The 24,535-nt window shown below is 42.2% G+C and overlaps 1 protein-coding gene across 1 annotated transcript in view; it reads left to right on the top strand.

The window, feature by feature from the left end:
- The window catches only part of LOC126477208 (high-affinity choline transporter 1), a 361,021-nt gene that overhangs the window by 281,998 nt on the left and 54,488 nt on the right, over positions 1–24,535 (top strand). Inside the window, exons 7-8 of the mRNA XM_050103600.1 lie at positions 1,015–1,164; positions 19,595–19,724. Coding sequence (XP_049959557.1) covers positions 1,015–1,164; positions 19,595–19,724 — 280 coding nt within the window. The remainder of the gene's footprint in view (positions 1–1,014; positions 1,165–19,594; positions 19,725–24,535) is intronic.

Here is a 24,535-nt window from a genome sequence, read left to right as displayed (position 1 = left end):
TTTATACAAACTGAACAAGTAAGTGATTCGTACCGCAGGAGTGCTGACTTCTGACTGCTAGGGCGCGTGGGAGGTAGCGCGACTAATGGAAGGTGAAGCACAGCTATTTCCCATTAATTTACTTGATAGGCTAAATTGGATATGAATTTCCTTTATTAATTCTTCTATACGGACAAAGTTTGTTTGTATTAACGTTGCTCGTGGTAGCAATTCCATTTGTACACAAAGTATTTCTCATAGAAAGCGCAATCGTTCGCTTACTTGTAAAATTACAACCGAAATAACTACCATAATTTTCAGCTAACATCCAAAAACTGAAAGGAAAGTATTGAACATAAACTTAGCTTATTTATGAAACACTAACAGTTGAAACCAAACCATGACAGATTGCCTGGAAGACTGCACTTCCCTCACTTGGTATTGCCGTCCGAGTGCCGGGCACTGGATGTTGATCAGCGGTCCCGCTTTGAAAGTGTGGTGGGGGAAACTAACCAGAGAGAGGACGAGACGTCCTATCTAAGGGGAACTCCCTGACAGACGAGCCTGTCCTGTCGATGCAATTCAACCCGCCATCCTGCCTACACCAACTCAAGTTGGCAAAAATGGTTTAGAAGACTACAGATTACTGTCACTTGCAGAAAATAAACATTCAATTCATTCACAATCATACGTTATGATGAGGTTCACTGGATTAGGACAGAGGAGAAATGTAGGTAAATAAAATACAGATGTACGGCTTCCTTTCTAGATGTTTCCTACAGTCGCATACAGGCAACTAGTGGCAACTAAACACAGACATCTGTTTCAATACGTACACAAATTTGTAGTTTTCATGTTCGCTGACAATGCCAACAATTGTTATTGTAGTACGAGATGCCAACAATTGTTGTTGTAGTACGAGAAGACGCGCAGAAATACACTGCGCTTTCTGAGATGTTTTCGCATGCGAGGTTGGCATACAGGGAGGCTACCCTGCGAAAACAGGAGACTGGATACGTGCTTGTGTTGTCGCAGTGGCTGTGCATCCCGTTCGCGTGGCTGAACGAGCAGGTGGGCTCGCTGTCGCCGGAGAACGTGGACTGGGTGGGCAGCGTCGCCAAGGAGGAGATCGCCTCCTACATCGACTACGGGCTGCTGCTCGTCTTCGGGGGCATCCCTTGGCAGGTACGTACTGCAGCAACAGGCAATCACTCGCAATTAGTTTTTGTATGGAAATAAAACTAAGGAAAGAAAACACAAAAATTAGATGATAAGACACATTAACCAACGCTGCAACTAAATTACGAGGGGCGTTCAATAAGTAATGCAACACTTTTTTTATAAAGGCAGGTTTGATTCATTCAGGATTCCAACACATCGTATTGTTCCGCACTCCTTTGGCTGCAAAATACTATTGTTCAACATAATCTCTTTTGAATGCGACTGCCTTACACAACCTTACTACCGCATGGTCTACTCTACTGGTCCACGATGGAGCCAACTTCTCCTCGCTGCTTCAATAACCTCCTCATCATCTCGTGCCATCCGTCGTTCATTGGCGAAACAGATGGAAGTCGGAAGATGCGAGATTCGGGCTGTAGGGTGGATGAGGGAGAACAATCTAATGAAGTTGTGTCAACTGCTCTCGGGTGCGCAGACTTGTGTGAGGTCTAGCGAAGGAGCAGAAGAAGTTCGTTTGCGTTTTTGTGACGACGAACAAACTGAAGTAGTTTCTTCAATTTCCTGAGATTAGCACAATACACTTCAGAGTTGATAGTTGCACCATGAGGGAGAATATAAAACACAATTCCAGAAGAACGTCGCCTTGACTTTACCGGCCAAGGGTGCAGCTTCAAGCAGTTTGATGGCTACATATAGCGCCGACTACTATCGAAACTTCATGAAGCTGCAGCGGCAGAAACGAAAATATTCCACGACATCTCCCAACAACTACGCATTTTTTTTCAATCGAAACTGGCCAGGAGGAATATATGTTGCGTTACTTATTGAACGCCCTTCATATTAATTACAAACAAGTAACACAAATTGGTAAAGTGCTCTTACAGTTGCAACGAATGAAAAATTCGACAGTGTTGCTGACGGACTTCTGAACAGGTAATTTTCCCCCAAGGATAAAAAGCACTAAGTGCTTATGATACAGTTACGTGTATCCATAGCATACTCGTAATAAAGAATTACTATAAAACTTTGAAAGAAGTGCTGTACAGATTAACGATATAAATGCGCATTTCATGTGCTGTATAATGACGCAGAGCTACTCTTATTCATGTGTCAAGCTTTGGGACTCGAGACCACCACACTTTCGCCGGGATGCAGATCGAGATAGGTATTTTCGTCCTTGGTTCCCTGCTCCCTGTCCTGCAGCTGATATAGAACCCTCAAGAAATGCACGATATGGAAGATGCCCAACAGCAACCGTCCTGTGAGCTGGACACAATAACCGACGTCACCTTCTTGGAAGTTATCATCAGGGTGTGATATTACATTTCTTTTATTAGGAAATTAAACTGTAATTTAAAATAAAAGAAAAAACACTGCCTGACGAATTTCTGGTGTCACCGAGACGAGAGTGAGATAAAGTGCTTAACGTTATTCCCTGTGTGTAGAAGTAATTTTTATTCACGTTAATTTTGAGGCAACGCCTTTCGAACGGTACTTATTCGTGGTCTCTAAGATGGTGGTATCTTTATAGAAGCCTCTTGGTTTGATGAAGGTCTCCGGGAGCATGGGGATGCATTTCTGGGAGGTAGTTGGTTGTTAGCACCAACTAAGTAATGGTAATCTGACAGATCTGGACAGTTCCCATAGAACTTAGTGCTAGGACAGACATAGCTTTTTCTAGGAACGGCGGCAATCGAAAGTAGTGTCTACCCTCAAATTCTGCTGTTTTCCCACTGCAGGAGAGTTTTTAAATAGGGGCTAGCAGTATCACACAGCGTCACTTTTGTTTGTATCCTGGAACAGTGGATACGTAGCGTCCGCGAGCATCACAGAAGTTCACGTGGACACCCACCATCCGCCGTTTACTCAATAGTGCGGAATGCTGCGGTCTGCTGGCTAGGCAACGCACCATCATGCTTTATTGTTGCTCCTCATTGCTAGCACTTACATCTCTCACTCGCTAAACCTTATAGAATCTTTCTTGATTATATTTTATAATGTTTTTTTAATCTGATGCTTGATAATATGTGAGCTTCAGACTGAGCACCAGTGCCTACCGATTTCGATGCTTGATATTCGTTCTCTGTTGCTCCATCAATATTGGTGTAGACTACATCACAATTCATCGTCGGCGTGTCCAGTTTCCTTCTACGAATCCTTGTATGTTCCAGTTTCAAACACAATGCAGCTGATCCTTCCATCTCTTCTCAGGATATCAAAAATTCCTTTTCCCTTGAGTTGTATATCTGTATATTAATTTGGATATTCGTTCTTCTGACGTCCTTTGAATGTGATGTGTTCATGTCAGTTCTTCCTGTACTCCTCTGTTTTCTTAAGTATGCTTTTGACACTCACTTCATTTCTTATTTTTATCCAATCGGTGAGTTTGTAACCAGCTAGAGATCTTACTTATTTGTTCTTCGTAAATACAGCCATTTATCTGAGAAACCTAGAGTAGGCCATAATGTGTTAAGAATCGCATCTCTGCTGCCTCAGTTCTTTTCCTCTGATTGGCGGTTTGAGTTCCAGTTTCTCACTCATACATTAGAACTCTTACTACCGCCATGACAGTATAAATTTTTAGTACGGTTTTTTTTGTAATTGTTTTGAGGAGAGTGCGATTTATAGTACCTATCAACAGTAGGAATTTAGCAATTTGTATTCATCATCATTGTGTGTTACATACGAGACAACATGTCCCAGGAATTTAAAAAGTATTTATTTGTTCTAGCGGTTTATCATCAATTATAGTTTTTGCTCTTAAATGTTTCTTAACGTAAGAAAACCATTATCTTAATTTTGTCTTTAGATATTGTCATGTTATAATCTTTTTCTACCTTGTGCAAGGACCAAGGTGCTATTTGTATTTTATCTTCTGATTCCGCTGAGATTATTTGATCATCTGCACACAGGAATGTATTTTGAAAATTATTATTAGGCTTATAATGGTGATTACTTTCTTCTATCATATCTTTATGACGTCGTCTATGTATATACCCTGAAGCGACAAAGAAACTGGTATAGGCATGCGTATTCAAATACAGAAACATGTAAACAGGCAGGATACGACGCTGCAGTCGGCAACACCTGTATAAAACAAGTGTCTGGCGCTGTTGTTAAATCGGTTACTGCTGCTACAATGGCGGGTTATCAAGATTTAAGTGAGTTTGAGCGTGGCATTATAGTCGGTGCACGAGCGATAGGACACAGCATCTGCAAGGTAGCGATGAAGTGGGGATTTTTCAGTACGACCATTTCACTAGTGTACCGTGAATATCAGAAACCCGGTAAAACATCAAACCTCCGACATCACTGCGTACAGAAAAAGATCCTGCAAGAAAGGGACGAACGACGAGTGAAGAGAATCGTTCAACGTGACAGAAGTGCTACCCTTCCACAAACTGCTGCAGATTTCAGTGCTGGGACATCTGCAAGTGTCAGCGTGCGAACAATTCAGCGAAACATCATCGATATGGGCTTTCGAAGGCGAAGGTCCACTCGTGTACCCTTGATGACTGCATGACAAAGCTTTACGCCTCGCGTGGGCCTGTCAACTCCGACATTGGACTGTTGACGACTGGAAACTTGTTGCCTGGTCGGAGGAGTCTTCTTTCAAATTTTATCGAGCGGATGGACATGAACGGGTATGGAGACACCCTCAAGAATCCCTGGACCCTTCATGCCAGAAGGGGACTGTTGAAGCTGGTGGAGGCTCTGTAATAGTGTGGGTCGTATGCAGTTGGAGTGATATGGAACCCCTGATACGTCTAGATACGACTCTGACAGATCACACGTACGTAAGCATCCTTTCTGATCAGCTGCACCTATTCATGTCCATTGGGTATTCCGACGGACTTGGACAATTTCACCAGGAGTGGCTCCAACAACACTCTTCTGAGTTTAATCATTTCCGCTGGCCACCAAATTCCCCAGATATGAGCATTATTGAGCATATCTGGGATGTCTTGTAACGTACTGTTCAGAAGAGATCTTCAGCCTCGCGTACCCTTACGGATTTATGTACAGCCTTGCAGCATTAATGGTGTCAGTTCCGTCCAGCACTACTTCAGATACTAGTCGAGTCCATGTCACGTCGTGTTGCGGCACTTTTGCGTGCTCGCGGGGGGCCATACACAAATTTAGATAGGTGTTCCAGTTTCTTCGGCTCTTCAGTGTATTAAATAATGTGGATGATAAAGGACACCCTTGTCTCACTCCATGAGGGATGTTTCTCGCAAACCAACTTATTTCTTTTACTTCGATTTTGTTGTATATATACATACTTTACTTACACTTATTAGATGCTGGGGTATACCATTCGTTTCTAAAATTTCCCATGATTTAACTCTGTTAACTTTGTATATAGGATGGTAGTGTTCTCTGTGTTTTTGAATAATTTGGAACACTGGAGAAACACTGTCTAAGAAATATCTTCCAATCCGAAACCCATTCTGTTCTTCAGGAAGAAAGGTTTGCGAAAGTATCGTTAGTCTATTTGTTATTAGTTTTACATACATCTTGTATCTAGAATTCAGAAGACTAATACCTCAATAACTGTCAAATTTCTGCGGTCCTCTTTTTGTTACAGATGGGATAATAATCACTGTTTACCAGTCCTCTTATATGCTATTGTATTTTCACCAAGTATTTAAGAGTAACGATTCCGATGAATATTTAAATAACTCCACATTAACGTTATCTTCGTCTGGAGATTATCTGGTTTAAGATGTTTTTAATACAACCTTTAGTTCTTCCGTTGATATAAGATCAACATGCTCGTCGCTAACTGCAGCCTTCACATTTTTCTCGTCACGTATACACAGATTTGGGAAATAATCTAACCATTCAATTTCTGATATGGGGTTAATTTGAACTACAACTCTTTCCTCTTTATTATGTTGTTTCAGCATACAATAGGCTTTAGTGTTTCGCATGTACATTATGCTTCATTTCACTCAGATAACGTCCCCAGCTTCGTTGTTTTATTCTTCTAGTCCCTCTTTTGTCAACCGCTGTGTGTCGCTTGTACTTGATATAGTCTTCTTGCTCCAATGATAGCAGATATTACAGGTGGGCCTGCTTTATTCATTTTATGATCTTTGCTGGTTGTTGATTCCAGGTTGCGAGTCGTCTTTTGTTTTTATATTTCATGCTGTTCCTAAAGCTTCACCAGAAGCTGTGTGTATCATTCTTATTATTTCTGTCCACTATTCATTAACGTTATGCTTTTGTTGCTCATGTTTTAGTACTTCAAGTAAACGTTTTCTGTGTAACTATATAATGCTTAAATCTTGTTGCAATTGTATTGTATAGGCTTCTTCTCGTATTGTTTTAATTGCGCTTTCATTATTATAAAATGGGACTGTTAGTTTTGATGCTACCAGAAAATGTTCAGTAGTAACATAACAGTCTCTTACACTCTGGTGTCTTCTATCAATAGGATGGCATTCTCATTTGTGATAACACGGCCTATTACAGACGTAGTACACCAAGCACCCTATGTAAATTTATGACTATCTTTGTAGATGGAAAACTGTTTGTTACGCTTAAGTGGCTGAAGCCAAAAAATCCCTTAACCGATTTATATTATAGTCCTTAGTATGTTCTCCACGTGAATCTCTATTCCTTTAATGGTTTTACCTATACTTACACTGAAATCTCCAGCAATTATTAAATATTCTAACTTAGGCATTGCATTAATCATTGTCTGCATGCATTCATAGAATGCATGTGTTTCTTCTCTCTTCTCTTCCTCTAATGCATATACACCAATTATATTCACCAGCGTAACTAGTGTCTTTAACCTTAAATGAAACGTCTTTCATTTATGAACATATATGATTGCAGCCATTTCCTATCGGTATTTTTGATAATAACTGCAACTCCAGTTCTTACCTGTTCAGTTCTACTTACTACAGAGTATATCAAAATACAAAAATTAATTTCTGATGGGAATTCAGAGGGTGGCGTAGGTTATCTTCAATCAGAAAGATTCCAAGCAATTAGTAATAAAATGATATTTATTAAATATGAAGAAATATCCAGCATAAATGATGCTGCTTCTTTTGAAATGTCCGGCACAATGAGAAGTTTGAAAATATTACTAGTCCTCGAGAATATTAAATTCCTGTGAGATCTGAGTTTCTCCTGGCATATAAATTTTCCAAAGATTTTACGGGAATTCAGCCAGGTAATATTTACAGCGATCGCCGATATTTCGGTGGGAGTACACCCCCAGTTTCGAATTTTTTTTCAGTTTATTAGACGGTTTTTTCATGCTTTTATCAATACATATGATACATTGGTTTCCTGTGAGTTTTCCTAGAATAAACATTAATTTACAAATTACAAACACGTAAAAAAATGGTTGCGCTACATATTTGTGTTGTAATGAAACATGTGAAATGTCAGTCCGGCGCATTTGTATTAATAGTTTTCTGGGAATGAAATACATTCTCAGTTATGTTTGTATTTTTACAGTCAAAAACATTGCATTGTAAACCACTTTTGTTCTGTTACAGAACGAACTTTCACTGTGCGCACCATGTTTTCGTTTACAGCATACGAAAACAAATACACAGTTTGCAAAGTACGTGATTATCAAAGATGCTACAATGCAACCACACAAAGAAAACGTAAATTACTGTTATGTTATATTGAAATAGTGTTTTTACATTAAATCTTGAGCATTAAATGCAGACAGAAACGATAAATACATGGGATTTTGTGAATTACAGCTTTAGAAACATATTTAATATAAGAATAGAGATTCAAGTCTGAGCAAGAAGCGTGTGATTTCTTGTGTCCTATTTGAACATCAATCATGATAAGACATTAGGATTTATTAGGATTTAGTGTCATATGTAAAACTGACTTTTTTAGGTACATACAGTTTTGTTATTAGTATTTAGTGCTCTATATAGTACCGACTATTCTAGGTACATACAATATTACAAGATTTGTTACTTGATCTGTAGATAGTTGCACAACTATTATTTATATTGGAGCACAGAAAGTACTTGTAAGTTTTCCAGGAAAGGTGTGTTAGCCAATTCAGCTTGCTCATTAAGGATGTAGTCAGTGGAAGTGCTTTTGCGTCTATGTATTTCTGTTTCCTGTAATATGTTCATAGTGACTCCTTTTTCTGCTAAATGTAATATTTTCATATTGCTTTCAGTGTTTGTCACTGAATGGTTATCAATGGAATGCTTTTGTGTGTATGTATTTCTGTTTCCTGTAATATGTTCATAGTGACTCCTTTTTCTGCTAAATGTAATATTTTCATATTGCTTTCAGTGTTTGTCACTGAATGGTTTTCTTCCGCAATGTGGGCTACAAATGTAGATTTAATCAACTTTCCAAGCCTTAAGAAATCGAGGAGTTCTTTCTACCTAATCTCAAAACTTTTGGGTGTGAATCACATTAGAGCTTGTGTATTCCTAATTTATTGCTAGCAGATAAGCTGATGTAATTTTCCTTCCTTTTTGGATCTATGTATAGGATAACTGTAACTTTGTGTTTGGCTTCTGCAGGAGGGTGATTTGTTTTTGACTGAATTGTGTGTAAACTGCGGTGCTGTGGAGTTGTTGATATTGTTTTTATTTTGTTGTCGAGTTTGTCTATTATTACAGGATCATAGCCATTATTCTGGGTAACTATTTTAGTTGTAATGGTTTCACGTTGTTGATATGTGTGATTCATAGGTACTTTTTGCATTCAATGTACCATGGCTCTGAAATATGACATTTTGTGTTGGCTGGAATGACATGAGGACCTGTCAGTGCTGACATCTGTGGTGGTGGGTTTCCTGTAGATGCTAAATTGATGTTTGTAGTTAACATTAAAGATTTTAAGGCAAAGAAAATTTATTCTCCTATTTGTTTCAAGCTCAACTGTGAATTTAATATTTTTGTGCTTTTTGCTGTGGCATGTTGCCAATGTGTCAGTTTCACTGTTTGTACCATCAGAAAGCAGGATTGCGTCATCAGTGTATGTTTTGTAGTATGTCATTTTATTTGTGGTTGAGAGTTGAGAAGTATTTTTGTTTTATGTGGCTGATGTAGATGTCTGCTAATATTCCAGCTAAGATTCTGCTCATTGCCAGACCATCATGTTTTTGGTAAAACTTACTGTTGAAGCTAAAGTAATTGTGCTCCAGGATGAGTGTGTGTATTTCTATGAATTCATACGTATCTGCAGTACTAATTTTCTTACACCTAAGCGCCGGCCGCAGTGGCTGGGTGGTTCTAGGCGCTTCAGTCCAGAATCACGATGCTGCTATGGTCACAGGTCCGAATCCTGCTTCGGGTATGGATGTGTGTGATCTCTTTAGGTTAGCTTTAAGTCTAGGGGACTGATGACCTCTGATGTTAAGTCTCATAGAGCTTAGAGTCATTTGAACCATTTCTTATACCTAAGCAGATTTTTCTTATAATGTTAATAATTTATTTAACACGGATATCTGGGTAGAGATTGACTATGTTGAGTGGTGGAAATTTAGCTGTGGGTGGGATGTTGATCTCTTCAACAGAGGCTATGAGTACATGCGTGTTGTGGATGGTATAGCTATTTTCAGAGGTATAATATTAGGCAATGAGGTTTTTCAGCTTACGTCTCATAAAGTATGTGGGCCTGTTTCCCAGGTTCAATATTGGGAAAATAGGACAGCTTTGTTTATATATCTTCGGCTGTTCATGTAGTTTTGGTGCTAAGGGATTTGTTGTTATACAGCTGCACATTCAGTAAAAAGTGACAGTTACTTAGAAGCTTTTGGAGTATTGTCTGGAATTTTATTGTGGTATCGGACTTTATTTCAGTAATGTTGTTGCTATGGAAAAAATTTAATGTTTTCTCTATATATTCCTTTTCATATAATATGACAATAAATATTTCTTCATCAGTTTTTACTATGAGTACTTCACTTTCAGCTTCACTTTCAGACAATTTGCAGATAATTTGATCTTGAAATTTTTTAAAATATTTTAGTGGAGTATTATTAGCTTTTAGATGTTTCATTATCAATTTATTTGACTTAAAAGATAGTACATTTTTCTCCCAAGTATCTAGTTTAGCTGTGTCACATGCATGCTTTGGACAGGCTATAAGATTTTTGACACTGACTGTTGTGGTTTGTTGTAAGATTATATTTGAGACCCTTACTTAATAGAATAAGTTCACTGTCATTTAAATGGATGTCAGTGCTGTTAACTACCCCATCAAAGAATTTTTGTTGGCCTGATTGCTTATTTTTAACCCAACCAGAATTATTAACAGATTTTAAGGCTTCTAATTTCTTCTGCTGTTTATATGAGACTGTTCAGGTTGTCATTTTTTCTTATAATATTGAATGAACCTACAATAGTCAGTATTATATACGGCATTAAACACTAATAAATTGTAATGTATTATCATCATTGATGTTCAAATACCACGTAAGAGTTCACACACTTCTTACCCAGACTTTTATCTCTACTATTGTATGAAATAAGTCTGTAGTGCTGCAATTTACACCTGTCTGCATTTAATGCACAAGATCTAATGTAAAACCCTATTTCAATATGACTGTAATTTACGTTTTCTTCCCCCTCAAATAAACCGCATCTTTGTATGATTGCATTGTTGCATCTTTGATACTCATGTACTTTGCAAACTGTATTTGTTTCCACATACTAAACACATATAAATCAAAACTTGTGGCACAAAATGAAAATTCGTTTTGTAAGCGAACAAAAGTGCTTTACAATTCAATGCGACGTTTTTGATTATGGAAATACTCCGAGAAACATAATCGGGAATATATTTCATTGCAAGAAAACTGCAAAGACAAATGCGCCAGATGGACATTTCACGTGTTTCATTACAATACAAATATGTAGCGCTACTATTTTTGTTACACGTAATTTGTAAATTATTGTGTATCCTAGGAAAACAAATGTATAAAATGTATTGATAAAAGCATGAAAAAACTATCTGACTGTATGGTAAATTGTAAAAAATTTCGTAATTTATAATGGTACTTTTTAGATGAAATAACCTGAAACCAATTTGTGGCTGGTTGCTGTACAGCATCAGCAATTTATTTTATATAACAGTCACGGTGTTCAACCATGTCTAAATAGTACAAAATTGCATTATTACTTTTTTTATTTAAAAGTTACTCACATTCCTACCCCCCTGGGTGGGGGAATGGGCACCCCTATTGCTGCTTGTCAACCATTGATATTTATAAATAAGTTCAGATTAAAATAAAACAGGTTCAAATACACTTGATGGTGTTTACAGGAAAGATGATATTCTAAATCATAAGCTGGAAGGTGCAATGTGGACACCTGGTAAGTGAATGGAGATTGCGATTTATGCTCAGATTTGTGGGCCTGCTGATGCCGCATCGTGTATCAGGGGTTGGCGCCACCTGACACAGAGTGGACCTGGAGGTGCGGCTGCTGTCTGGGGCGCCACTCTCGGTGTAGGTCTTGTAGCTGGCGTCCCTTTCACTCTTGTTGCTACACACAGCAGAAGTCGTCCATCACATATTATTGCTGGTTTACATGATAATGGCCACAGGTTGTGACTAAGCACGCTGGGAGAACAATAATTCACTTCCAGATGACATCACGCTCCGCCTCTACCCTTGCTAATTGTCTTAATTCTGTGAAGGTGAGTCCTGGACTTTCTTCAGATATTCGATCAACGGAAACATGCTCCTGTCGGAGCACAAAAACAGGTGAATATGCTCCTATTAAAAGACAGATTGAAACATGCCAACATATTCGCGCTCTTTTAGCATGCAGCTTATCTCTCACTCCCACTGGCACCCCCACCCGTAACTCACTCACACCCACAAGTCCATCGCTATAAGTCGCTCATACCCATCCATTCCTGCTTGTTCATTGTCACTCATTCAGTCCAAATTATTGTCATTATCTCTTTGTATCTCTTTGTTAATGTCTCGCTTTGTTAATGTCCCCTGCCTGATGGCCATAGAATCCCTCGTTCTGTCTCCTCTTACTGTCACTGTCTCCCTCTTGTTCCCTCTTATTTCTACTATCTGTTTCATACCTTCCGATTACTGTTGTCCATTCACAGTCATTATCTCTCTGTTGTTAGTTGTCATTATCATAGATTTGTCTCTCATTATCACTGGCTCTCACTTCCAATTTTTCCTTTTTTTCCGTTGGTGCAATATCTGATGAAAGTCGTGGACAGTTAGCAAGGGTAGAGGCGGAGCGTGAAGTCATTATTCCTGTCCCAATGGCGCTGCCTCCTTCACTATTTTCCTAGCACCGTTCTATCATTGTCAACCATGTTCCACTGCCACTCTCTCTCTCACACTGCCACTGTCTGCTTTGCTCTTTGTGTACCACAACCTCTGTCTATTGTCTTTCAGTATTTATTACTTTTCCGTCTCTTTCCCACTGCCACTGTCTGATATCTAAGCACAAAAAAGCGCGAATATGTACGCATGCCACGATTTTTAGGAAAATTTTTAACTTTGCTGAGAAAGGTGGAATAAAGCAATTGCTACCTCACTTTTCTGTCAAAGATTTTTAATAAACAGGACCATAGTCACTTTTATCATGTTCCGAAAGTGTTCTAGTTCCCTTCTTTTCCATGCTACAGCGGAGAATGTCTCTTATATAAAAAGAACTTTTTGGGTCTGTAATATTTTGATACTTTACAAATGTGGAATCGGGATAAAGTTAAAATAATTTTTCAACTCAGACCCGATATTAAGCGTACACAATTTTGATTGTGCTTCATTATTACAACATGGGGTTCCCAGAACCGTTCTAATGATAATGGAGATACACTATGTGATCCAAACTATCCGGACGCCCCCAAAAACATACGTTTCTCATCTTAGGTGCATTGTTCTGGCATCTACTGCCAGTTAGTCCATATCTGCGACCTCAGCATCGTGGGACAGCAGAATGGGGCACTTCGCGGAACTCACGGACTTCGAACGTGGTCAGGTGATTGGGTGTCACTTGTGTCATACGTCTGTACGTGAGATTTCCACACTCTTAAACATCCCTAGGTTTACTGTTTCCGATGTGATAGTGAAGTGGAAACGTGAAGGGACACGTCCAGCACAAAAGCGTACAGGTCGACCTCATCTGTTGACTGACAGACACCGTCGATAGTTGAAGAGGGTCGTAATGTGTAATAGGCAGATGTCTATCCAGGCCATCACACAGAAATTCCAAACTGCATCAGGATTCATTGCACGTACTATGACAGTTGGGCGGGAGATGAGAAAACTTGTAGTTCATGGTCGAGCAGCTGCTCATGAGCTACACACCAGGACGGTAAATGCCAAACGACGCCTCGCTTGGTGTAAGGAGCGTGAACATTGGACGATTGAACAGCGGAAAAACATTGTATGGAGTGACGAATCAGGGTACACAATGTGGCGATCTGATGGCAGGGTGTGGGTATGACGGATGTCCGGTGAACGTCATCCGCCAGCGTGTGTGGTGCCAACAGCAAATTTCGGAGGCGGTGGTGTTATGGTGTGGACGTGTTTTTCGTGGTGAAAGCTTGCACCCCTTGTTTTTTTTCGTGGCACTATCACAGCACTGGCGTACACTGACGATTTTAAGCACCTTATTGCTTCCCACTGTTGAAGAGCCATTCGGGGATGGCAATTGCATCTTTCAACACTGTCGAGCACCTGTTCATAATGGACGGCCTGTGGCGCAGTGGTTACACGACAATTACATCTCTGTTACGGACTGGCTTACACAGAGACCTGACCTGAATCCTATAGAACACCTTTGGGTTGTTTTGGAACGTCGACTTCGATCTAGACCTCACCCATCGACATCGATACCTCTCCTAAGTGCAGCACTCCGTGAAGAATGTGCTGCCATTCCCCAAGAAACCTTCCAGCGCCTGATTGAACGTATGCCTGCGAAAGTGGAAGCTGTCATCAAGGTGGGCCAATACCGTATTGTATCCCAGCATTACCGATGGAGGGTGCCACGAACTTTTAAGTCATTTTCAGTCAGATGTCCGGATACATTTGATCACATAGTGTACTTTACGGCAATTTTCTCCGTGCTACGTCACGTTATGAACTACATTGTCACCTCACAACGGATTTTACGCGCGTAATTTACAAGTGGAAGTAGGACGACCTTGAACCTTTGTATTTCTGTAACGAATAATGATATCAAGAAAATGTTCAGGGTTGTTCTAGAGCAGGATCTTAGGAATGAAGTCAAAATTTGGCACCCAAAACTTTATTTTGCGGGTTTTCTCAGTACCCGCCCACGAATTAATGGTCCCTCCTTAAGCCCCTTTAACCTCACCGAAGACCACATCTAGTGTAAAAATAATCATCCTATTTGCTCCATTTATCTAAGCAGGAGAAAGTGTGTAATATCCAAACGTAGACATAATTACAGTAAGAGGATCATTCTGTTGGTTGTACAAGTAGTCCCTAGCTCAAATGCTGTCCAAAACACTTGACCCTATGTATCTATCACCAATAGAACCCTTGTCATAAGCGCAGGAAAAATCCTGTTTTTATACGCTGCGTTTGGAACGTATTAGATGGCGTATGCTGTCACGTGCATACCCAGATCCAGCTGACGGAATTCATGAGTGACTGGATCCAAATTGTGGAGATGTTGATAGTTTTGTTTCATCTGCTGTTCCCTACGGTCTCACAATTTACCTATGACATTAAGATCGAGCGATTTAGTGGGCCAGACGAGATGCAAAATGGTTGCTGATTGTTCGTCAAACCAGGAACGTATGCGCGCAGCTCTGTGAAGACTGGAGTTTCCACAGCATACTCATAATGTATATGAAGAGGAAAGCACAAATCTTAGTGACCGGGAATGTTAAAATAATCATCCTGCTTCGTGCTCCTTGTAATATTGATGAGTGGCCCAAGTCAGTGCATAAAATTACCTCAAAAACCTAACTGAAGAACTTCCGGCTTCAAAACCACCCTCCTCGCACTGCGGCTTAAACGTTTTATTGGGCCTTCGGTGCTCTGACCGCTTGTATCCTTTGCAAATAAGCATAAATCGCATTTCACACAACATACTTTCAGTCAGCTACTGTCCACTTTCTGTTTTTTTTTTTGGCCCAAGAAAGATGTACAGTATTATATACCACTGTTAGCAACGACTTTTGCAAAGTATTTGACTTGAAGAGTCCACTGCACAGACCAACTTTCGCAATCAAATTTAAAATGTCGCCTCAACCATCTATTTTCAGTGTAATAATCATTAAAATTTAGCGGTTTCGAACGTCAAACCTTCGCCATCGGAATGATTATACAGAAATCTCTAAAAGCGATCAAAATAAAATACATATAAGAACAGTAAAATAGCGTGGTCACTTCCCTCGTAATCATGTCTTTTTGAGATGTCCACCCACATCTCCGTGAACTGATAAAACAGACTAAGACGTGGTTGCAAGGGAAGTGACCAGATTGTTTACTGCTCTTATTTATATTTTAGCTTGATTGCTTTTAGCGGTTCTTGTGTAAGCAATCTGATGATGATGGTTTGGCTGTCGAAAAGGCTAAATTTTAGTGTTTGCTCTTTTTAAGTTTAAAAAGGTGCTAGAGCTGACATTTTAACTTTGTAATAACTATGATCTAATGTCCATTATGGATAAAATTAAACTATCATCATCATCAAATCGGCGATCGTAGACTCTGTAGATCATGCGCCGACCTCACAATATTCCTCCGTAGATGGCCTCCTCAAGCACTACAACCTTAACGTTGGTGGGGAGGTTTGCGTGTCTCATTAATCCGGCCAGCTCAGGTCAGAACAGTGGCAGTCCCACTATAGGGCTAACCCAGCGCAGCGCCAGTAACGCGGCCAGGGGACATTTTACCCCACAAAAAACCTCACAAATCTGCCTCGGAATAGGAAGGAACCTCATAAGTCGAATACGGCCAGGTACACTGGTTTACGAGTTGGAACATGGAAAATTAAACTATCTTCGCAATATCCGCTCGGAAACTGCTTGCGCAAGGTTCACTCGGAAAGTGATTTAGACAGTCCCGAATTCACTTATGGGGTGGTCTGAAACACGCTAGTCATCGATAAAGCGTGACATTTGTCTACTGTCCAGGATCCGCTAACGACTACTGTTCTTATTTCTTGATGCACGACTGCGAGTACTACACGTTTCCTTGAGGACATATTGCACGGTATGCGTTGATACACCAACAAGTAGGTCCGTTTCATTCACAATGAGGACACGGGGACATAGAAACACGATAGTTTTTCTCTCTCATTGTACACTTCTGGAAATGGAAAAAAGAACACATTGACACCGGTGTGTCAGACCCACCATACTTGCTCCGGACACTGCAAGAGGGCTGTACAAGCAATGATCAGACGCACGCCACAGCGGACACACCAGGAACCGCGGTGTTGGCCGTCGAATGGCGCTAGCTGCGCTGCATTTGTGCACCGCCGCCGTCAGTGTCAGCCAGTTTGCCGTGGCATACGGAGCTCCATCGCAGTCTTTAACACTGGTAGCATGCCGCGACAGCGTGGACGTGAACAGTATGTGCAGTTGACGGACTTTGAGCGAGGGCGTATAGTGGGCATGCGGGAGGCCGGGTGGACGTACCGCCGAATTGCTCAACACGTGGGGCGTGAGCTCTCCACAGTACATCGATGTTGTCGCCAGTGGTCGGCGGAAGGTGCAAGTGCCCGTCGACCTGCGACCGGACCGCAGCGACGCACGGATGCACGCCAAGACCGTAGGATCCTACGCAGTGCCGTAGGGGACCGCACCGCCACTTCCCAGCAAATTAGGGACACTGTTGCTCCTGGGGTATCGGCGAGGACCATTCGCAACCGTCTCCATGAAGCTGGGCTACGGTCCCGCACACCGTTAGGCCGTCTTCCGCTCACGCCCCAACATCGTGCAGCCCGCCTCCAGTGGTGTCGCGACAGGCGTGAATGGAGGGACGAATGGAGACGTGTCGTCTTCAGCGATGAGAGTCGCTTCTGCCTTGGTGCCAATGATGGTCGTATGCGTGTTTGGCGCCGTGCAGGTGAGCGCCACAATCAGGACTGCATACGACCGAGGCACACAGGGCCAACACCCGGCATCATGGTGTGGGGAGCGATCTCCTACACTGGCCGTACACCACTGGTGATCGTCGAGGGGACACTGAATAGTGCACGGTACATCCAAACCGTCATCGAACCCATCGTTCTACCATTCCTAGACCGGCAAGGGAACTTGCTGTTCCAACAGGACAATGCACGTCCGCATGTATCCCGTGCCACCCAACAAGCTCTAGAAGGTGTAAGTCAACTACCCTGGCCAGCAAGATCTCCGGATCTGTCCCCCATTGAGCATGTTTGGGACTGGATGAAGCGTCGTCTCACGCGGTCTGCACGTCCAGCACGAACGCTGGTCCAACTGAGGCGCCAGGTGGAAATGGCATGGCAAGCCGTTCCACAGGACTACATCCAGCATCTCTACGATCGTCTCCATGGGAGAATAGCAGCCTGCATTGCTGCGAAAGGTGGATATACACTGTACTAGTGTCGACATTGTGCATGCTCTGTTGCCTGTGTCTATGTGCCTGTGGTTCTGTCAGTGTGATCATGTGATGTATCTGACCCCAGGAATGTGTCAATAAAGTTTCCCCTTCCTGGGACAATGAGTTCACGGTGTTCTTATTTCAATTTCCAGGAGTGTATTTCGCATGCACATCGCCCCATCCCACTGCACTGATTCCATACAACCGACTGTCACATACACCAATTCACTGGCATGACTTCAGCGATGAAGTGTCACTTAACCGTTTTGTATCAGTTCTACACTACGAATATTTATAGCGCACTGAAATAACCAGTGCGAAATGTTAAGAAGGTAGCTAAATTCTGCCTGGTGAACTTACACTACTGGCCATTAAAATTGCTACACCACGAAGATGACGTTCTACAGACGCGAAATTTAACCGAAAGGAAGAAGATGCTGTGATATGCAAATGATTAGCTTTTCAGAGCATTCACACAAGGTTGGCGCCGATGGCGATACCAACAACGTGTTGACATTAGGAACGTTTCCAATCGATTTCTCATACACAAACTGCAGTTGACCGGCGTTGTCTGGTGAAACGTTGTTGTGATGTCTCGTGTAAGGAGGAGAAATGCGTACCATCACGTTTCAGACTTTGATAAAGGTCGGCCTGTAGCCTATCACGATTGCGGTTTATCGTTTCGCGACATTGCTGCTCGCGTTGGTCGAGATCCAATGACTCTTAGCAGAGTATGGAATCGGTGGGTTCAGGAGGGTAATACGGAACGCCGTGCTGGGTCCCAACGGCCTCGTATCACTAGCAGTCGAGATGACAGGCATATTATCCGCATGGCTGTAACGGGTCGTGCAGCCACGTCTCGATCCCTGAGTCAACAGATGGGGACCTTTGCAAGACAACAACCATCTGCACGAACAGTTCGACGACGTTTGCAGCAGCATGGACTATCAGCTCGGAGACCATGGTTGCGGTTACCCTTGACGCTGCATCACAGATAGGAGCGCCTGCGATGGTGTACTCAACGACGACCCTGGGTGCATGAATGACAGAACGTCATTTTTCGGATGAATCCAGGTTCTATTTACAGCATCATGATGGTCGAATCCGTGTTTGGCGACATCGCGGTGAACGCACATTGGAAGCGTGTATTCGTCATCGTCATACTGGCGTGTCACCCGGCGTGATGGTATGGGGTGCCATTGGTTACACGTCTCGGTCACCTCTTGTTCGCATGGACGGCACTTTGAACAATGGACGTCACATTCCAGATGTGTTACGACCCGAGGCTCTACCCATCATTCGATCCCTGCGAAACCCTACATTTCAGCAGGATAATGCACGACCGCATGTTGCAGGTCCTGTACGGGCCTTTCTGGATACAGAAAATGTTCGACTGCTGCCCTGGCCAGCACATTCTCCAGATCTCTCACACAATTGAAAATGTCTGGTCAATGGTGGCCGAGCAACTGTCTCGTGACAATACGCCAGTCACTACTCTTGATGAACAGTGGTATCGTGTTGAAGCTGCATGGGCAGGTGTACCTGTACACGCCATCCAAGCTCTGTTTGACTCAATGCCCAGGCGTATCAAGGCCGTTATTGCGACCAGAGGTGGTTGTTTTGGGTACTGATTTCTCAGGATCTATGCACCGAAATTGCGTGAAAGTGTAATCACATGTCAGTTCTAGTATAATATATTTGTCCAATGAATATCCGTGTATCATCTGCATTTCTTCTTGGTGTAGCAATTTTAATGACCAGCAGTGTACTTTTATTGAAGATGTCTGTGTTGGAAGACGTACAGGCACAGTGAGTCTGACAGGCCTTGAGATTTGGAAGCTGTCGTGCTGTGAATGCACACGCTAGAGGTACAGGGTGGGGCTCGCGTTGTTGCAGGTGTACTTCCAGCGCGTGCTGTCCAGCAAGTCCGCGGGCCGCGCACAGGTGCTGTCATACGTGGCCGCCTTCGGGTGCGTCCTCATGGCCATCCCGCCCGTCATCATCGGCGCCATTGCCAAGGCGACACGTGAGTAACTCGCCTCGTGTAGCTTCTAAAATATACTGAGTACAGCCTGACTCTTCGTTCTCATAAGTAATGCGAAGAGTTTAACAGCAAGACGCGACGCGAAATATCGGGTGGTTATAATGAAAGTGCAGCTTCTCAAGGACGTCCAGTGTGGGCTGTAATTATAGTATGGCAGCTATACTTGATAGATATGGTAATGCATTGATACGAACCCATTTAAACTGGAAAAAAGTTAGTTCCAACTACCTTTATCACTTATTTGACCGATTCTACCAGCGTCCCGTTCCTAATCCATTACATATGGAAAGGTTCCTAACCGCTTCCGTGGATCCACAGCTCTAGTTTTGCACCTTGTACCCAAAACTGACTGTAATTTTTTTCCAGCGTAAATCTGTTCCGTATCAACTTATTAAAACGTCTACAAAGTTTCGCTGCTATACGATAATTATAGCCCACACTGGATCTCTGTAAGTAGCTGCACTTTGATTATAGCTACTCTATATAACACAGCGAAGTAAAAACTGAAAAAAATTAGTTTTGCATGCAGAATATAGCATTTAGAGCATATTGGGATATAAAAAATGGAGGGACTAGATGCCTATCAATAACCACGGAATAAAAGGAGATGGTGTAGTGAACATGTGCACATTACTTCTGCTTTTAGTGCTTAACTATACCGATTTTTATTGTTTTGCTAGGGCAGTACACCTTTCAACCGCAAAATTTGTTTCCCAGTCAGTTCATCAATGTCCTATCACATTTGATTATTTAAATCGTTTTCTAATCATGGTCTTCTGAGCTGAAAAGCAGACTTCACAGCAAATAGAATAGAATAATACACGGTGGGCAAGGTTAAACTGGCCCGTAAAATCTTTCATGTACCTTAAGACAGGCAACCCAGCTTACATCATTCACACCTATGGTGTGGCGGATGATATAAGTTGTTTTGCAGATCTTAATATGCGTGAAATATTTGCCGGGCAAGTTTAGTTTTTCCCGCTATGTACAACAAAGTTTATAAGACTCAAAAGAATATTTGGAATAGAAAAAAAAAGTGTGAATTCCTAGCGGAGCGAACTGCTTAGGTCATCGGTCCCTAGACTTACACACTACTTAAACTAACTTATGCTAAGAACAACATACACACCCATGCCCGAGGGAACCTCGGCGGGAGGATTTGGGATAGAACCACGTCCGGAAGACGTGTAGAAACGTATATAGTGGTTAAGACTGCATGAAGATGGCGTAACTGTCCCGTCAGCTGTATTCATTCTTGTGAAAGTGAGCTGGTCTAAATTCTACTACTGAAGAATCATCAAAAAATTAGGGAACGTGAAGGCTTGTGCCAGTATGCCTAACTAGTACCAGATGCCGCAATATCAGAGTTGAATTGTTGATCTCCGGAAAATGTATTTCTCGGAACATGATATTTCTGCAAACGGCTGTGATAGGAACGTGTGCCGGCCGGTGTGGCCGTGCGGTTAAAGGCGCTTCAGTCTGGAACCGCGTGACCGCTACGGTCGCAGGTTCGAATCCTGCCTCGGGCATGGATGTGTGTGATGTCCTTAGGTTAGTTAGGTTTAATTAGTTCTAAGTTCTAGGCGACTGATGACCTCAGAAGTTAAGTCGCATAGTGCTCAGAGCCATTTGAACCATTTTTGATAGGAACGTGGAATCAAATGATAAAATAGCTTTGTATGCAGCGACAAGTGATTAGTGGCCCATGCCCACTTTGTAAAGCACAGGATGATGATAGCCTTATTCTTTTTGCCAGAAATGGATTTTGCTACTCTAATAATGTTGGCTCTTCGGTGAAACACAGCAGCGCTCGTGAGCTAGTTACCATAAGGCCTTGGCTGCATCTGCAGGAATAGTGGAAAGCAAGACACTGTGTTGGTTTCCAAGTCGAGAAATCACAAAGGCCCTAGAACACAATGGGTTTTCAACACCATCCCTGGCGTGTAGAGCGCAAAAAATTTCAAGGCCCATTTAATCCGTTAAAGATTGCAGTTAAACGTGTTTTGGTTCAAATGGCTCTGAGCACTATGGGACTTAACATCTATGGTCATCAGTCCACTAGAACTTAGAACTACTTAAACCTAACTAACCTAAGGACATAACACAACACCCAGTAATCATGAGGCAGAGAAAATCCCTGACCCCGCCGGGAATCGAACCCGGGAACCCAGCAGCGGGAAGCGAGAACGCTACCGCACGACCACAAGCTGCGGACAAACGTGTTTTGTGCCACTGCTATAAGCAGGTGCGCTTTTGAGCTTCTTGACGAGCAAATACCAAGTTCTGTGATTTGGGGCGGTTGTGGAAACCATGCGCAATCAGGATTCTAGAGAGGAGTAAGGCTCCCAGGTTGGAAAACCACGTATGCCATGTTCCAGCAGAATAATTCCTGACATCAATCCATGGGTTGAAAATAAATAAATCGCCAGGTCCTGATGGGATTCCAATTCAGTTTTACAGAGAGTACTCTACTGCATTGGCTCCTTCCTTAGCTTGCATTTATCGCGAATCTCTTGCCCAACAAAAAGTCCCGAGCGAATGGAAAAAAGCGCAGGTGACGCCTGTATATAAGAAGGGTAGAAGGACGGATCCTCAAAATTACAGGCCAATATCCTTAACATCGGTTTGTTGCAGGATTCTCGAACATATTCTCAGTTCGAATATAATGAATTTCCTTGAGACAGAGAAGTTGCTGTCCATGCATCAGCACGGCTTTAGAAAGCATTGCTCCTGCAAAACGCAACTCGCCCTTTTTTCACATGATATATGGATGTTGGGTATCAGACGGATAAGATATTCCTTGACTTCCGGAAAGCGTTTGACTCGGTGCCCCACTGCAGACTCCTAACTAAGGTACGAGCATATGGGATTGGTTCCCAAATATGTGAGTGGCTCGAAGACTTCTTAAGTAATAGAACCCAGTACGTTGTCCTCGATGGTGAGTGTTCATCGAAGGTGAGGGTATCATCTGGAGTACCACAGGGAAGTGTGGTAGGTCCGCTGTTGTTTTCTATCTACATAAATAGTCTTTTGGATAGGGTGGATAGCGATGTGCGGCTGTTTGCTGATGATGCTGAAGTGTACTGGTAGCTGTCGTCGTTGAGTGACTGTAGGAGGATACAAGATGACTTGGACAGGATTTGTGATTGGTGTAAATAATGGCAGCTAACTCTAAATATAGATAAATGTAAATTAATGCAGATGAATAGGAAAAAGAATCCATTAGTAGTATAGCGCTTGACACAGTCACGTCGATTAAATATTTGGGCGTAACATTGCAGAGCGATATGAAGTGGGACGAGCATGTAATGGCAGTTGTGAGGAAGGCGGATAGTCGTCTTCGGTTCATTGGTAGAAATTTGGGAAGATGTGGTTCATCTGTAAAGGAGACCGCTTATAAAACACCAATACGACCTATTCTTGAGTACTGCTCGAGCGTTTGGGATCCCTATCAGGTCGGATTGAGGGAGGACATAGAAGCAATTCAGAGGCGGGCTGCTAGATTTCTTACTGGTAGGTTTGATCATCACGCGAGTGTTACGGAAATGCTTCAGGAACTCTGGTGGGAGTCTCTGGAGGACAGGAGGCGATCTTTTCGTGAATCGCTACTGAGAAAATTTAGAGAACCAGTATTTGAGGCTGACTGCAGTACAATTTTACTGCCGCCAACTTATATTTTGGGGAAAGACCACAAAGATAAGATAAGAGAGATTAGGGCTGGCACAGAGGCATATAGGCAGTCATTTTTCCCTCGTTCTGTTTGGGAGTGGAACAGGGAGAGAAGATGCTAGTTGTGGTACGAGGTACACTCCGCCACGCACAGTATGGTGGATTACGGAGTATGTATATAGATTTAGATGTAGATCAGGGTGAGAGGAATGTTCCCATACAACGGATCACGGTCGTAGAACAACCTTGTGGATGCTTTCTGGACTCACATACATACGGCAAGAAGGAAGATTCCTCAGGAAAATATATTGACTCTCTCCAATACCATAACACAGTGCTTGGGGGCTCTAATCACAGTACGTGCTACTTAACACTGAATTTTTGAAGTTAGAGTCGAGGGGCACGAAAGAGAAGCAGTGGTAGGGAAGGGAGTGATACAGGATTGTAAGCTATCTCCGTTGCTATTGAATCAGTGTATTGCGCAAGCAGTAAAGGAAACAAAAGAAAATTCGGTGTAGAAATTAAAATCCATGGAGAAGAAATAAAAACTTTGACGTTTGCCGATGACATTCTTATTCTGTCAGAGACAGCAAAGGACATGGAAGAGCAATTGAACAGAATGAACAGTGTCTTGAAGGGAGGATATAAGAACATCAAAAAAAGCAAAATTAAATCGGGTGATGCTGAGGGTATTAGATAAGGAAATGAGATACATAAAGTAGTAGATGAGTTTTGCTATTTGGGGAGCAAAATAGCTGATAACGATCGAAGTAGAGAGGATGTAAAATGTAGACTGGCAATGGCAAGGAAAGCGTTTCTGAAGAAGAGAAATTTGTTAACATCGAGTATAGAATTAAGTGTAAAAGTACTTGTATGCAGTGTAGCCACGTATGGATGTGAAACGTGGACGATAAATAGTTTAGACAAGATGAAATTTGGTGCTACAGAAGAATGCTGACGATTAGATGGGTTAGCCGAGCGGTCTGAGGCGCTGCAGTCATGGACTGTGCGGTTGGTCCCGGCGGAGGTTCGAGTCTCCCTCGGGCATGCGTGCGTGTGTGTGTGTGTGTGTGTGTGTGTGTGTGTGTGTGTGTGTGTGTGTGTGTGTGTGTTTGTCCTTAGGA

The sequence above is a fragment of the Schistocerca serialis genome, chromosome 1 (genome assembly GCF_023864345.2).
Source record: "Schistocerca serialis cubense isolate TAMUIC-IGC-003099 chromosome 1, iqSchSeri2.2, whole genome shotgun sequence".
NCBI lineage: Eukaryota > Metazoa > Arthropoda > Insecta > Orthoptera > Acrididae > Schistocerca > Schistocerca serialis.
Note: the sequence above shows the minus strand (reverse complement) of the source record. Positions and strands in the feature narration are given on the sequence as shown.